This window comes from Typopeltis vanoorti, chromosome 21 (assembly GCF_054136105.1).
Source record: "Typopeltis vanoorti isolate ZY-2024b chromosome 21, IOZ_Tvanoo_1.0, whole genome shotgun sequence".
Classification (NCBI taxonomy): Eukaryota; Metazoa; Arthropoda; class Arachnida; order Uropygi; family Thelyphonidae; genus Typopeltis; species Typopeltis vanoorti.
In genome coordinates this window covers 59,498,061-59,512,948 of record NC_143569.1, presented here as the reverse complement: position 1 = coordinate 59,512,948, position 14,888 = coordinate 59,498,061, and the positions used below count along the sequence as shown (strand labels likewise).

Sequence of the window (14,888 nt, the reverse complement as noted above, 5' to 3'; positions counted from 1 at the left end):
CGAGGCACCCGTAAGGTTTCACTGGACTGACAGCTGTTTTGAACTGCTGGTTCTCAGAGATCAGGCAGAAACCTTAAAATGATAAGAATCCTCATGCAATATCAAAGCAATTCTGTTTCAGAGAATTTATTTTTCATAAGTGAACAGCATCAGTGTTAAGAGTAATTATTAGTGAAGAGCTCAAATGTATTAAAGCTGTCTGGGTAAAAAAGGAGGCCTATTTAACATGGCTTAGGGTCAGGTCACCTGAGATGTGTTTCGGGTACACTGAGGCATGAAAAGCTGCTGCTGAGGCAATAAAGACAGCAAAGCAGAAGGCTTGGGAATCCTTTGGAGAAAGATTAGACTCATCCTATGCAAATGCAAACAAAGTATTCTGGCAGACCATCTGCCGCCTTTGAGGGAGGAAATCATGCACAGCAAGGGCAATTAAGGCCTTTGATGGTGCACTTTTAACAACCGAGAAGGATATCCTCTACAGATGGAGAGAATACTTTGAGAGCATTCTTAACCCCGGTGGCCCAGCAGTTGTGGACATTCAAGAGGTGCAGATCAGGACGATGACTAGTCTCACAGCAGAAGAGGTCCATTTAACAATAAAATCAAGCAAGACTCCTAGTGATGATGAAATTCAGCCCAAAATGCTAAAAGCCTTAAATCAAGATGGGGTTCTCTGGCTGACTCGAGTGTGTCAGGCTGCTTGGATATCCGGACGAGCACCAAAGCAATGGCAGACAGGCATAATAATACTAGTCTTCAAGAAGGGAGACCAGAGAGATTCCAGCAACTATCGTGGTATCTCTCTGCTCAGCCTGCCTGGGGAAGTATATGCTAGGTGCTTGGAAAGAAGGTGCAGGAGCATAGTTGAGTCCAAGTTCCAGGAAGAACAATGTGGCTTTTGTCCTGGTAGAAGCACAACTGAACCAAATCTTCAATTTAAGGCAAGTCTTTGAGAAATCTTGGGAATATGCCAAGACTGTTTACACATGTTTTGTGGACTTGGAGAAGGCATATGACCGGTTCCTTGGGATAAGCTTTGGCAAGTGGTACAGGAGTATGGAGTGGATGGCCAACTATTAGCTGCCATCAAGTCCCTGTATGAATGCCCGGAGTTTTGAGTCAGGGTAAACAGCACAAAATCTGAACCTTTCACAGTCTCTGTTGGCCTCTGCCAAGGGTGTGTTCTATCACCCCTCCTTTTCATAATAGTTATGGACTGGATTGATAGACACAGTCAACAAGGCAATGAGTGTGTCAGAATTGGAAGATGTAGAATTGGACATCTGCTTTTTGCAGATGACCTAGTTCTGCTTAGCTCTTCTGCAAATTACCTCCAGCAGACCCTGTATAGGTTTGTAGCTGTTTGTGCAGAAGCCGGAATGAAGATCAGTTCTTCATTCTGAAAAACTGAAAAATTTGTGGTCTCAAGACAACCATCTCAGTGCATTCTACATGTCAGTGGAGTCCCGCTGAGGCAGGTGGAGAAGTTTAAATACCTTGGGTCCATATTCACGAGTGATGGAAAGTGGGACGAAGAGCTAGATACTCAGACAGCAAGCGTAATATTGCAGGAGCTTGGCTGTTCGGTAGTATTGAAGCGGGAGTTAAGCCAGAAGGCAAAGCTAGCTGTCTTCAATACAGTCTATGTCCCCATCCTCACCTACGGTCATGAGAGTTGGGTAATGACCGAAAGAATGTGGACACGAATCCAGGCGGCTGAAATAAGGTTCCTTCGATGGGTTGTGGGACTGACAAGACTAGACAGAGTCAGAAGCTCTGCAATTTGGGAAACCCTCAATACTCAACTGTTGCTTCTCTGTGTTGAGAGATCACAGTTACGTTGGTACGGGCACCTAGTCAGAATGCCACAAGAGAGGCTCCCTCAGCAGTCCCTCTTTTCTAAGTCAGAAGGTGGGAGGCCAAGGACTCGCTGGATAGATTATATCCAAAACCTTGGATGGACACGTTTGGGAGTCCCACCAGAACACCTGAGCTTGGTGGCAGAGGATCGTGACCAATGGAAGTTCCTCTTGCAGTTGCCGCTCCACAACCCAGTTAGGAAAGGTGGGCCTTAAAGATGAATGAAATGAATGAATAAGCGAACAGCATCAGCGTTAAGAGTAATTATCAGCAAAGAGCTTAAATGTATTCATTTCAGCATTGTAAAATAAAGAGATCAATCCACATTTATACGTTACTTAAGAAACATTCATATTTCTTAAGTAGTGCAAACAAGGCAACTACGATGCTAAAGATTGTATTCTCGTAAACTCTCGTCTTTATTCAAAACTCTCCAAGTTTCTATATATGTATATTCAGGTTACAAAATGAGCACATATCTTTAATATCTTCTATTTCCATTTATTTGAAATTGCTAAAATGAAAACTTTTAGCAATTTCAAAATTGCTAAAAGTTTTTTCATTTTTTGTCATTTTCTTTGATAAAGAGAAAATAAAAATTTGCTTTCTCTAAATATAATAACTATCAAGTATTTAAGTATAGAATCATAATGCATCAATTTGAAATAAGTGAAACATTGAAATGGAGAATATTATGAATCCATCCACATTTTATAGCCAAATGTAGAAAAAAGCTTAAAAGATTCGAAAAATTTACCAATTTGTAAGAACATAACCTTCTCATAAACTTTCTAGTAAAATTTTAAATGAACATTTTTGTATATTTCTTACTTTTATTTGTTTCCATATTTTGGCATAAAATATATGTGTATCTGTAATATTCCCTAACACAATGTCTTATATACATAAACTTGTCAGCTCTATAGTTTAATATTTTATTATGAGCCCTGAGAGATCTCTTATGATGAATTTAATTTTGATATAACTTAATTATAGCATTGAATGAATTTTTATTTTCATTTCTTCTTGTAAATTTTTTGGAACTTTGTCAAAACTTAATCAATGGACTAATAAAAGACAAATACATGGGTTGCTGGGCAGAGATCAAGCCAAGGTAACTCCAATTCCAGTCTTGTTAAATTTTTGAAACTTCACAACTTCACTTTCTTTCTAGGTTTGGCTATAAAATATAGATCGATGCATAATATTCTCCATTTCAATATAATAAGACTGTCATTTAATTTCATAGAGAACGCTGTATTTAAAAAACAAAACAGCATAAAAATCAGAAAAGAATATTGAACTTATTTCTTCAAATAAAAAAAAAATATATTAACAGAACTTTATATTGTGAAATATAGAGAATAATTATGGACTTAATAATCAAAATTAATTTGCAATAAATTATGATGTAGGAAAATGAATTTTTCAGCATTTTTTTGGATTAGAATATGTCTGGTTTCTTTATAAATATTTCTAGCTTCTGAAGAAATTTTCTGAGAAATTGTACTGCAGAATAAGTCTACTCATTATCTTGGAAACCCTTCAATTTGAACAGTCACACAAGATAAGGTGAAGCTTTTCCCCAATTGGTTACATCTATTATGATGCATGTAATAGGAATTTTTCAGCTTCAGCCAAATACTGAATCTTTCTACTGATTCGGCCTAAGTCAAATATATGAAAAACATGCCAAATTGGCTGGATACTGAAGCAAAACCAAATATTCAGCACATCCCTATATTTTAATCTATTACTATTATACTTCAGCTATGGAGATTTACTCTGGATGGTGTGGATATACACCTTAATCACTGTTCATGGCTGGATAGTTTCCTCCAGCATACACAGTCAGCTCTCACAATAACGGAGACCATTATAACAAATTCACTATAACAAGATATCAAAGATATTTAAGATATCAAAATATCCTAAACAAATTCCCATAGATATAATGCTATTTTAAAAGAAATCCACTACAGTAAACCACTATAAAAAGTATTCCTGTGGTTCATAATGAGTGAAATTTGATTTTAAACTTTCACAGTCCTCTCTGCCCAATGAAAGAATACATAAACTATATAAGTTTATGTGTCAGAAAAGGTTTAATTGCTGTTTAGTAATTCAAATATGCAACTACAAAAATGACTATTAATTTTCCTTATTACATACAGATTCTTCACAAAATATACTCTTTTTATATACTCAAATAATATCATTAAAATAATATTTATTTATCATGGATTTATCTACCATGTTAGCAGTAGAAGAATATTCTAGATTTAATAAGAAGTAAAAATCAATGGCAGATGGTCTGGTTGGCTGATGGTTAGCGTATCCACTCTTCAACCAACAGGCTGCAGGTTCGAATCCTCCACAGGCATGGATTCTTGTAATAGTCTTTAGGTGGCAGATGAATTTCATCACCCAGTGAGAGACCACTGCTCTGCTTACTGGAGGCCAGAAGGGGCTTGAAAAAGTTCAATGTTTGGTCTGTAGAATAGGATTTCTAGAATGTGTAAAAATAAAATAAAAATACACACACACATACAAGGGGAGATGAAACAAAATGATATTAAAGTAACTGATATAACCACAAGAATGAACATATCTTAAAACTCTTTAATTCCCATGTTTCATCAAATTGTAATAATCTGTTCTTTTTCATTTAAGATATACAAGACATGTCAGATATATCAATTCCTTCCTGGTGATTATCACAACTTTTTGACACACCCTCACACACACACACACACACACACACACACACACACACAAATCAATAAAAATAGTAAAAATCATTAGCTCATCTATGGTACAAGTGTACTATAGATTTACAAATAAACCTTTGGGTACCACAAAAAAAGGATGAACACAAAGTAGTTGGAGCATTGCTAGGATGTGTCAGCATGACATTGTTTTCTGCTTCAGCACATCATCTTTGTTTTATGTTGAGTGTTTAATTTTCAATTATGCATTACATCATTTAGAACTACAGTGAACAGTCTAGACACATTTTATTATATCTGTAGTGTTTGTTAATGGAAAAAAAAAAAATAGAACATAACATTGCAGAATTTGTAAAATACATATTTATGTCTGACAAAACTCCTTATTCCAAAAATAAAATGTATTTTATTTTTGGAATCAGCTTAGACATAAGTTATTCAACTGCAATCATTTGATAAGATAGAATTTTATAAATTTTATGTTATCGAGTAGATTCCATCATGATCTGTAGGTTTCTGCTAAATGTATTTTATTACTTAAAATGAAGAAGTTTAAATATGTAAAAGGAAAACAGATATTTAAAAATTACTGTTATATTTCTGACAAAATTGTTTTGAAAACTGTCATGATGCTCACTGCTATTTTTAATATAGTATTAATCATTACACTAACAAATATTTATTATTTTATTTCAGAGTAGATCCAGAGGAAGCAGAATTTCTTCCACTTGAAAACATACTGGAGGAAGATAACGAGTGTCATAAGTACTTGAGTGAGTCAATGAAGTTGAAAACTCAAACTCAACGTAGACCTTCAATTTTAAGCATAATAGGATCTCATCTAAGAGGCAGCATCCGCAGCACAGTTCGCTCAAGAGGAAAAGGATCAATAAATAAACAAAAAGACAATGAAAACCAAGGTCACAATAACCCCGTGTATATGGCACATTCCTTAAATGAAAAACTAACTCCAAAGTTATGCCATGCATGTGGGGATCATGCTTATCAGTCACCATTTAATAATAAAACATCGAATGTGAGCCGTCAGGCTTCAGCCACTGAAAAAGGAAGTATTGGAAGCAATCATTCTTTTACACGACAGAGTTTTAGCAGATTCAGCAAATCATATGATCTCAGTCATCAACAGGATAGTGACATCTCTACAGGGCAATTACCAGACTTTAAAGATGAAAACATTATACCTGTTTCGGTGCAACCAAATGAATCCATAAATATAAATCTTAATTATCCAGAAAGAGATCAAGCAAGTTCAATTCTTCAAGAAAGCACCATAATTGATATTCCACCTCATTATAGCACAATTGCTGTACCAACAATACCCTCTATTCCAGAGGAGCCGTCAAAATCACCATCCATTACAGATCAAGCATCATTCTTTAAGGAAGATATTCACATTTCAAATCCAAATGAAACACCCAAAACCAATAATACAATTTCAGATCCTAATGAGGTACTAAATGAACTGAGCAGAATAGTATCTCAGTATACTACTTGTGAACAACATGGTTATGAATCATGTTGTTCCCTAGACAGTGACAGTTCTTCTGAAATAACAGAAAATATTTCTTGAAAGAATGAGAGCACATAATTTTTATGGAAGCTGAATTATCTGTAAATATTGAACTATATTCTCAATAAATTTTATCTTTTTTTGATAATTAATATCCAAACTTTTCAGAGTGATGGTTTTTTCATAATGTAAATAAGACAAATCTAGCCTTGCTTTGCGTGCTATTGATACTAGGCACAAAGTTCATTGGAATCAGACTAAACTTCTTCATTCCGCCAAGTTCAAATTAGATCATCTTTTCTTAGAAACATGTCTACAAAATTGTTTGAACCTGAATCGATCAGACTGCCAAGTTTTGGGAAGTGATCACTAACTGTTCATATGCTTTGTTCTGTTTTTATAATTCACACAACTTTTTACAATTGTTCCTTTGATCTCTGATAGTGTAATATCATATATTTCAGTTGCATGAGACACAAGCTAATATGTGCATGAACTACATTAACTACACTCAAAGAATGTGACTCATCCTTTGAATGTAATTAACAGTCTGTCTCCCTGATCGAGTCTATGTATCATTAGATGAAATACATTCGAGTTTTTAAACAAAATCCTATATGATTTTTCTACAATATAAGCCATAAAGTTACTTTCTAAGTATTCCTTAGACATTCTCAAATACTCTATAGCACTAACTCTCAATACAGCGAATTTATAGTTATCAAAGAAATGTGTGACAGCAAAATGTTCTCTATAAAAAATTCCATTTAAAACAGCCTCCTTTCTATCAAACTTTGGAGAAGAATTTTGTAGAATTTATATTAATATGGTTCTGCCAAACACCATCTATTTACTGGCATAACTCTTATATATCTGTGGCTTTTAGTCCTGGATCAATTTCTAATTCAACTCATAAATACGGTATATATGTTAAAATTAGTTTGAACACTGTCAATTTCTCTCTTATTCCACATCCAATTCAGTCTGACTATAAACTTACACTCACTGTAAATGCCATTATAACAAACTTTCTATTACAAACTCCTGAAAAGTCTTGACTGAAGTGCCATAGGCACAGTAAAATTCTCTGCAGCTAACTATCCACTACAAGTTATTTCTGTAGTCATTACAAGTTTGCATAGCAAAAGTTGCCTGTCTTCCAATGGCTCTAAACCATATCAGTCTTGTTTATTATTATTATTGGATGGGCACCTCCATGCAGTCCTAAGGCTCATCGTGAGAGACCCAAACCATCAACACAACTAAAAAATCACACATATGCCACAGTAATTAGCTTTTTTAATATGTAAATATTTCATCTTAAGTATAAGACACTGTCATCAGTACAGTTAATTAAACAATAGGAATTACATTAAAAAAAACATTAGTGCACATGCTTACACTGAAATCCCTTTATGTATACAGTAGCATGTTTAAGGATTAAAAACTACTGGGTTGTAATTAAATTAAATTAAAATATAACTGATAAATTTATTTTATACAATTGAGGATAGCAATTTCCAAGACTTTTGGAATAGCGAGACAGTTGTTCTGGTTAAGATTGGGTCTATGATGTAAGGCTTCAGCACTTTCTTTATATAAATGCAAATGTTTATATATATGGATCTATGTAGTAGCTTGGTGTTTTGCCATTGTATCCTGTGGTTAGCATTTTCAACCCCATGTTGTGCAAGGCCAGATAAGATGGAGATGTGAGGTTTGATAAGATGGATGTGGTTTTCATGTTCAAGATGAGTTAATTTATAGATCTTCCTGTTCGTCCAGAGCAAGACAAGTTATAAGAACGTGTCACTTCATATACACCAGGTAGCATCATTGGTGACAGTATGTCTTTTGGAGATCAGCCACTTTCCTACACATCAACCCAGACAAGAAGAAGCCCATAGGACTCCTATACCATATATTATTATTATTAAGAGAGACCTCCAGGGAGTCAAAGACTCATCGAGGGAGGACACATACTACACACCAGCTATCATACTTATTCTTCAATTCATTCACACTGCTTGCACTTACAACATCCAATGGCAATCCATTCTATCATGCACCACCCTCTGAGAGAAAAATCTAGCCCTCACCCCCTTCTTAGCAGTTTTCATTCTCAGCTTCCAAGGATGCCCTCTTGTCCTTTCCCAACCCTTCATAAATTGAAAAATTCCATCAATTGAAATCCTGTATGACTCTTTTAGAAGTTTGTAAGTCGCAATCATATCACCCCTCTTTCTCCTGTTTGCTAGTGTCTGCAGTCTACAAATTCTCAATCTCTCTTCATAATCAGTATACCATAATCCTGATATCATTTTTTAACACTTTCCTTTGTACTCTCTCCAATATATCAGAATCACAATGGAAACCAGGAGACCAGACCTGTGCACAGTAGTCCAAGTGAGGTCTTATCAAGGCCTTGTAAAGAGGCAAAACAACATCCTTATCTTCATGTGAATGTTCGTTTCAACATTGCAATTATCTTTGGCCAGGGATTTGGGAGTGTTGGTGGATAGGGAGTTGTAGTTTAGGGGGCACATCGAAAAAGTGTCTAAATCAGCTCATCAAATCACTTGGTTGCTGAAAAATACTTTAACAAGCAGAGACAAACAGGTTATTGTTCCTCTGTATCGAGCCTTGATAAGACCACATTTAGACTACTGTGCCCAAATATGGACGCCAGGGTTTTTTCTTGATGGGGAGGAGGTGGAGAGGATCCAGAGACAAGTGACCAAGATGATAAGCAGGTCTATGCAATGAACCTTATGAGAACAGGTTGAAGATTTGTGGGTTGCAGAAATTGGTCGATAGGCAGAAAAGGGGTGATATGATTGATACATTCAAATTACTGAAGGGCTTCTATAAGATTAATTCAGAAGATATTTTTGAGAATAGGACTGGTGGTGGGAGGACTAGGGCCCATACATGGCTGGGCAAGAGTTTGGTTAGCAAGGGTGTTAGAGCTAGGTTTTTTACTTAGAGAGTGGTGAATGAGTGGAATAAGCTGCCAGAGTCTGTTGTGGGTGCCATGACTGTAAATGAGTTCAAGGTGAAGTATGATAGATACTATGTGAATGTCGAATAGTTGTTCTTGACATGATGTTAGGGCCTCCCTCGATGAGTCTATGGACTCCTTGGAGTTGCCCGTAATAATAATAATAATAATAATAATAAATAATAATAATCTTTTGAGTTGTATTTGCAATCTTTGCTACACGATCCCTGAACTTCAACTTCCTATCTACTAACACTCCAAGATCCCTAGCCTCATCAGTTTCTTCTAGCAAAATCCCACCAATATAATACAACATTGGATATCTAATCATGCCGATGTAAATGACTTTACATTTACTGACATTGAACTGACAACCATTTTCCCATGCCCACAATTCCAGCCTATTCAAATCATTCTGCAAATACTGCATATAAGTAGCATTCCTGATTACCCTACCTATCTTTGCATCATCAGCAAATAGCTGTATGTCGCTTGTCAAATCCTTCCTAATACCATTAATGTACAGATTGAATAACATTAAACCAAGCACTGATCCTTGTGATACACCACTTATTATTTTTTTTTTTTTATTAATCTTTGTACTGGTTATGGGCAGTACAATCCTTACATCACATCCAGACTTGATATAGGCCTAAGTCTTTACAAGTGTTTTACCCTGTGCCTGTTCTAGTTATCATTGTAATCATTCTCTGGTGGCAATGCCATGCCACCAGTGTGCCCTGTAGAGCCCTCAAGGAAAGAAGTTTTATATCTTTCTGCGTAAGCCCGAGCTCTTTTAAGTGCTTATAGCTATCTGTGCTCCATACACCATATAAAGAGATGGTGATGCTGATAAACCTCAGAGTTGCCTCATGCTCCTCCCATATCTTACTAACTAGATGTTGATTATTCTTATAATACTTTACCTTATTATTATGACTATAGGCTAGTGAGTGCCCTGTTTCCACCTGGGCATCAACTACCCAAATGTCACATCTCTTTTAATCACTAAGTCTGACTTACGCAAACCCATGGAGGTCCTATATAATGTGGTTCCACTGCAGTCTCCCAACCTTTGTTCTTAAAGCGGTTGTTCAGAATGGAGACCATGTCATCATGCCTCTGCATGCAGATCCCATGGTTGTGGAAGCAACACTGGGCTATGTGAGACAATGACTCACTGTAGTGGCAGCCAGCCCTACAGTTTGAGTCGTCACTACCCCATCGAGCTGTGCTGGCTCGGGTGGGCAGGGCATTGATCCTCATCTTGATAAGGTCAATATACTCGAACCCAGGGAGGAGTCTGGTGCAATCCCTTACCCAATCATGCTGGAGAGGCACCAGATTTGACTCTTTTAAAGAAGCACCATCTACAGAACAGTGCAGCAGAGATGACCATCTCTTGTGTTCTGCAGGTGCTGACTCAATTAAGGTACCTTGATAATAGGACCAGCCTTTATCCACCTAAACCACCTAAAGTCTTCTTGTATTAATAGGTTATAGAAAGCCTCTCTGCAGATAGGGGAAGAAGGTTCTAACTTCACAATTCTAGACAGCTGCAGGCATGGGATCAACCATCTAAGTGATGGAACCCCGAGCCTACCGTCCTTCACTCTCGAGTGGAAATATGCAGTAGGGGTATCAAAAGGCAGTCGGATCCATGATCTCACGGCTGAATGGATAGCCCTGTCCATTCGGGACTGTACTGAGACATATGTCCTACCAACTTGTGGTAAAAGCGAGGTAGAAGATAGTGGGGAAGGAGAAAGAGGATATGAGTCTGCAAGACTCATATCCCCCATATATCACGTTTTGATATCTGTCAGTTAGCCATCCTCTTATCCATGCTAATATTCTATAATCTAAACCCATTTTCTCCAATTTATGCATCAGTCTACCATGCTGTATTCTGTATTATATATCAAAGGCACCTCTGAACGTTTGTCAAAATTATGAAGACATACAAACTAAACTTGCTGGTACCTATAAACCAATCAAACAAATTCACAATTTTCTACCTTCTCCAAAAGACAAACTTTCACCAATGATGCTATCAACATATCTATCATACCTCTCCTTGAAACCATTAACAGACAAAGAACTCACAAAAGACTAGGGCAACATACACCATTCACCACTCTCCAAGTGAAAAATCTGGTCTCATGCCTTTGCTAACCACATTCTTACCCAACTTCCAGGAATGACCTCTTGTTTTGCCCCCCTCTAGCTAATAAGCAGTAAAACAATTTCCTTGGTGAGTGACCAAGATGGTCACTCACCTCTGGATCTTCTCTACAACTTCCTCATCACCAAGAAACCCAGATAACCAGAACTGAGCACATTAATCCAAGATGTGTTTGTATCAAGGCTCTTCCTGGTATTTATCACATCCTTTACACCTGTCATTTATCTTACTTTGGCCTGAAGAATTGTAGTTGTTCAATACAAGGAACATAAAAATTACATCAGATAGCACCATTAGCTATAAAATCCCAGACTTTCCGATCAGCTTCAAGCATAGGATTTTCTGGAATAAAACTGAAGTCCTTCAAAACAGCAGGTTTCTTATGGAAAGATTAAATAAGGAGAGCTGTGAAGCATTCCTACATGTCCTAATCTAAATAGATTTGATGTATTTATCTCCATTGTGCTTGACAATGCTAACTTTTTATATCTCTTTACTACTTGTAGCTAGCACTGCAGTTATAATTAGCCCATGCTGCTTCTACTACAACACATAATCTCATACCTGCATTTTTAATTCATTGTATCATATATGCTTGTGCTTCTGCTCCATTTTTTGTATTAATAATGACTCCAGTACACTATAAATAAAATTTATTTTCATTTAAGTGATCCATAATTGTTATTCATTTGTAAAATGTCAAAACATCTATCATTCAATCTGAAACAAATACTGATTCTTTCATTAAGAAAATTATAGTACTGAATTATGCAGAGTGACAAGTTAAACTTATGTTTGCTACTAATGATTGATGGTGGTTGTTTAGAATTGTGACAACTACAGCTATCAGCCACATGTGTTATGCCTGGGAACTGTATAATATTCTCTGGCTGGTTTCACTGTTTGGCAGAGAACAAAAACCAAAATTTCTAGGAGGAAAAAACAAACAAACATGCACCTTCAGCTATCTCCTACAGGGCAAAATATGAGACACCACATGTGGCAAATGTGAGGAAAGAGAAGCAGGATTTTTGATTGTAGAGTGTGCATGAGTAGAACAAAAGACAATAAACATATTTAAAGCACAGTTTAATGAGCAAATGCATTTGATCTTCCAGTACGATTCTTTTGACAATGTGCAGAACTGGTGATGAATGATAGTAATCAGCAAATAACTGATTTTTTTTTATTTCAAGCAAATTCATTTTTATTGTGAATTTTAACTCATAGCATTTTTTACATCTTTTGAAAAAAAAAAAAAATTCAAATGTATTCATTAAAGGAGAAATTTCATTGCTATTGACTGGTTTGAGTATCTGTGCAACTTGAATTTTTTAAACTAGTCCTCAATGCAATAGAGGTTGCTCATCATTTATATGTTTCTGATGATAGTTAAATCAAATTATTAATGAGCATTACTTCTAGAATTATTCTATCTGATATGTACCACACACACACATTTTAACATGGCTGCAAGCTAAATATATCAGTGCTGACTGAATTTGATAATTACAGTGAGTAACCATGAAAATAATAAATATCATCAAATCAATATTCTCTTTTATTATTTATCATCATTATTACAGAAAATCAGTGAATAAAAAAAATATACATATATAAAAATACACTGGAGGAGCATTGATTTGGATCTTTATATAAGCTGATATCCTTTTCATAATTCACAGTGTTATTAAGTCATTTATAAAGTATCTTTTAATCTATCAGATAATGAAGGCTTCCTCTCCCCCCCAACCAAAATATGACTCGCATGATTTGTAATAATTTATGAAAACAAAATGTTGATAAACAATCTCATAATGGAAGAGAATTTTGGAACACCTTTACTTTTTTTGTTTTCATATATACATTGCATAATACACTACCTCATTTGATCAGATATATAAGAAATTAGCCTGGAGGCCAAAGCATCTGTCTTCCACCCAGAACATGAACATGAAGATGATAAACTGACTGAGCTCCTTGCTTGCCATTATTGATTACTGAAAAATTAACAAAAAAAAAAAGAAAAAAGAAAAAGTAATAAACATATTTAAACAACCTAATTTTTTTTCTGTGCAAGTTAATATGATGTTCAAGTTTTCAAATGGTTATTTGATGAGTGTTTATTCATTTTAAAGATGGTTAACTAATATATCCAAGATGACAAATATCCTGCATGTCACTGAAGCTGCTAAAAACAAAGAATCAGTGGATACAGTAAATTAGCAAAGGCAAAACTGAACTTTTCTGTTCATACAAAGTTTCTGTGTGACATTAAATACAAACTTCACTGCAACAATGCTTCTGAAAACTAAGTCCAACTCGTGTTGCAATGTTTAGCCAAATATATTCTCTTGGGCAAAGAGCCAGGAAAAGAGTAACCAATTATGGACTAATATCTCTGGAGTAAGGTAATCATTAAGGTATTGGAGAGGCTGGTAATAGCATGCATCCAGAAAGAGGTAGATATTACTTTGAGTTCTTACTCTAGCAATATGCTTCTATCTATAATAGTGAGACAACAAAGTTGGATTATAGGAAATGGATATACCATAATTTCTGGATTTTATCAAGGAATTGACAGGATTCCACATGGGAGAGTATTATACAAACTCAAACAGATGGGTATGCAAAATAGGCCTTGTGACATGGATAAGAGAGTGGATGACTGACAGGTCTAAGAAAAATGTATGGAGGTATTAAGACTAAGAGAAAGAACAGAACATTAACACCATGGCAGTCTAAAGATTAGATAATCCAGTTCCTATTGTTGGATTCTAATTATGTAGAAAATAGAATAAATGTTGTTTGATTCAGAATCCAACATGATTTTCCGTCATAAGAACTATATTTGTAGATATTATTTAATGTAAATAACATAAATTATAATTGATATTATATAACTACCTTAATTATGTCAAATATTTAATTGCTTAATCAAAGAAATGTGTTAATGGTAAATAGATTCTGTATTAAATGTTATTAAGCTGTTTTATTTATTGTTATGTCAATATTGTAAGAACTTATATTTGTAGTTTAACTGCGCATTTATTGAAATGCGATCATTCTATTTATTCCTTTTGTGAAAGCTTAATGTTATGTAATAACTCAATGTAGTTGTATAGCGTAATGTAACATTCGCGAGAATGTTTACGTCTATCGGTTGTCATGGAGACGCGTGAAAATAAACGGGCGCGTGTGAAGGGAGCGTTTGTGGAGAAGAGAAAAAATAGATACGTAGTAGTAAGTAGGAGTCGGAACGGAACTTTGGAACTATAAGGTAGCAATGAAGTAAACTAAAGAAGTAGATGTAATTAAAAGGTTCTTAGGGAAGAATTGAGTAGATATTTTTTCCATAAGTGAATCTTATAGTTGGCTGAAAGCAAAGTCAGCCGTAGTAATAAAGGAAATTATTGCCGTAATCGGATAATTAGAGAACTGGACATTCAAAGAAGAATTCTGAATAAATCCAGTCAGTCTACAATTACGACTTATTTCTATACTACGAAAAAAGGAATTGTACGGAGTTAAACTAGTTGATGAATGAAAAATAAGAATAATTAATGTACCTTATAGTTTTTA

The 14,888-nt window shown here is 35.3% G+C and overlaps 2 protein-coding genes across 4 annotated transcripts in view; one reads left to right on the top strand and one right to left on the bottom strand.

Moving 5' to 3' along the window:
• The window catches only part of LOC150094889 (bestrophin-4-like), a 93,817-nt gene extending 87,637 nt beyond the window's left edge, over nt 1–6,180 (top strand). Inside the window, exon 10 of the mRNA XM_090411145.1 lies at nt 5,286–6,180. Coding sequence (XP_090267271.1) covers nt 5,286–6,180 — 895 coding nt within the window. The remainder of the gene's footprint in view (nt 1–5,285) is intronic.
• Nucleotides 6,181–12,849: 6,669 nt separating this feature from the next.
• The window catches only part of LOC150094888 (uncharacterized), a 60,786-nt gene continuing 58,747 nt past the window's right edge, over nt 12,850–14,888 (bottom strand). For all 3 annotated transcript variants that reach the window (XM_090411044.1, XM_090411042.1, XM_090411043.1), the window contains exon 5: nt 12,850–13,306. In XM_090411044.1, coding sequence (XP_090267170.1) covers nt 13,215–13,306 — 92 coding nt within the window. In that variant the 3' untranslated portion in view covers nt 12,850–13,214. The remainder of the gene's footprint in view (nt 13,307–14,888) is intronic.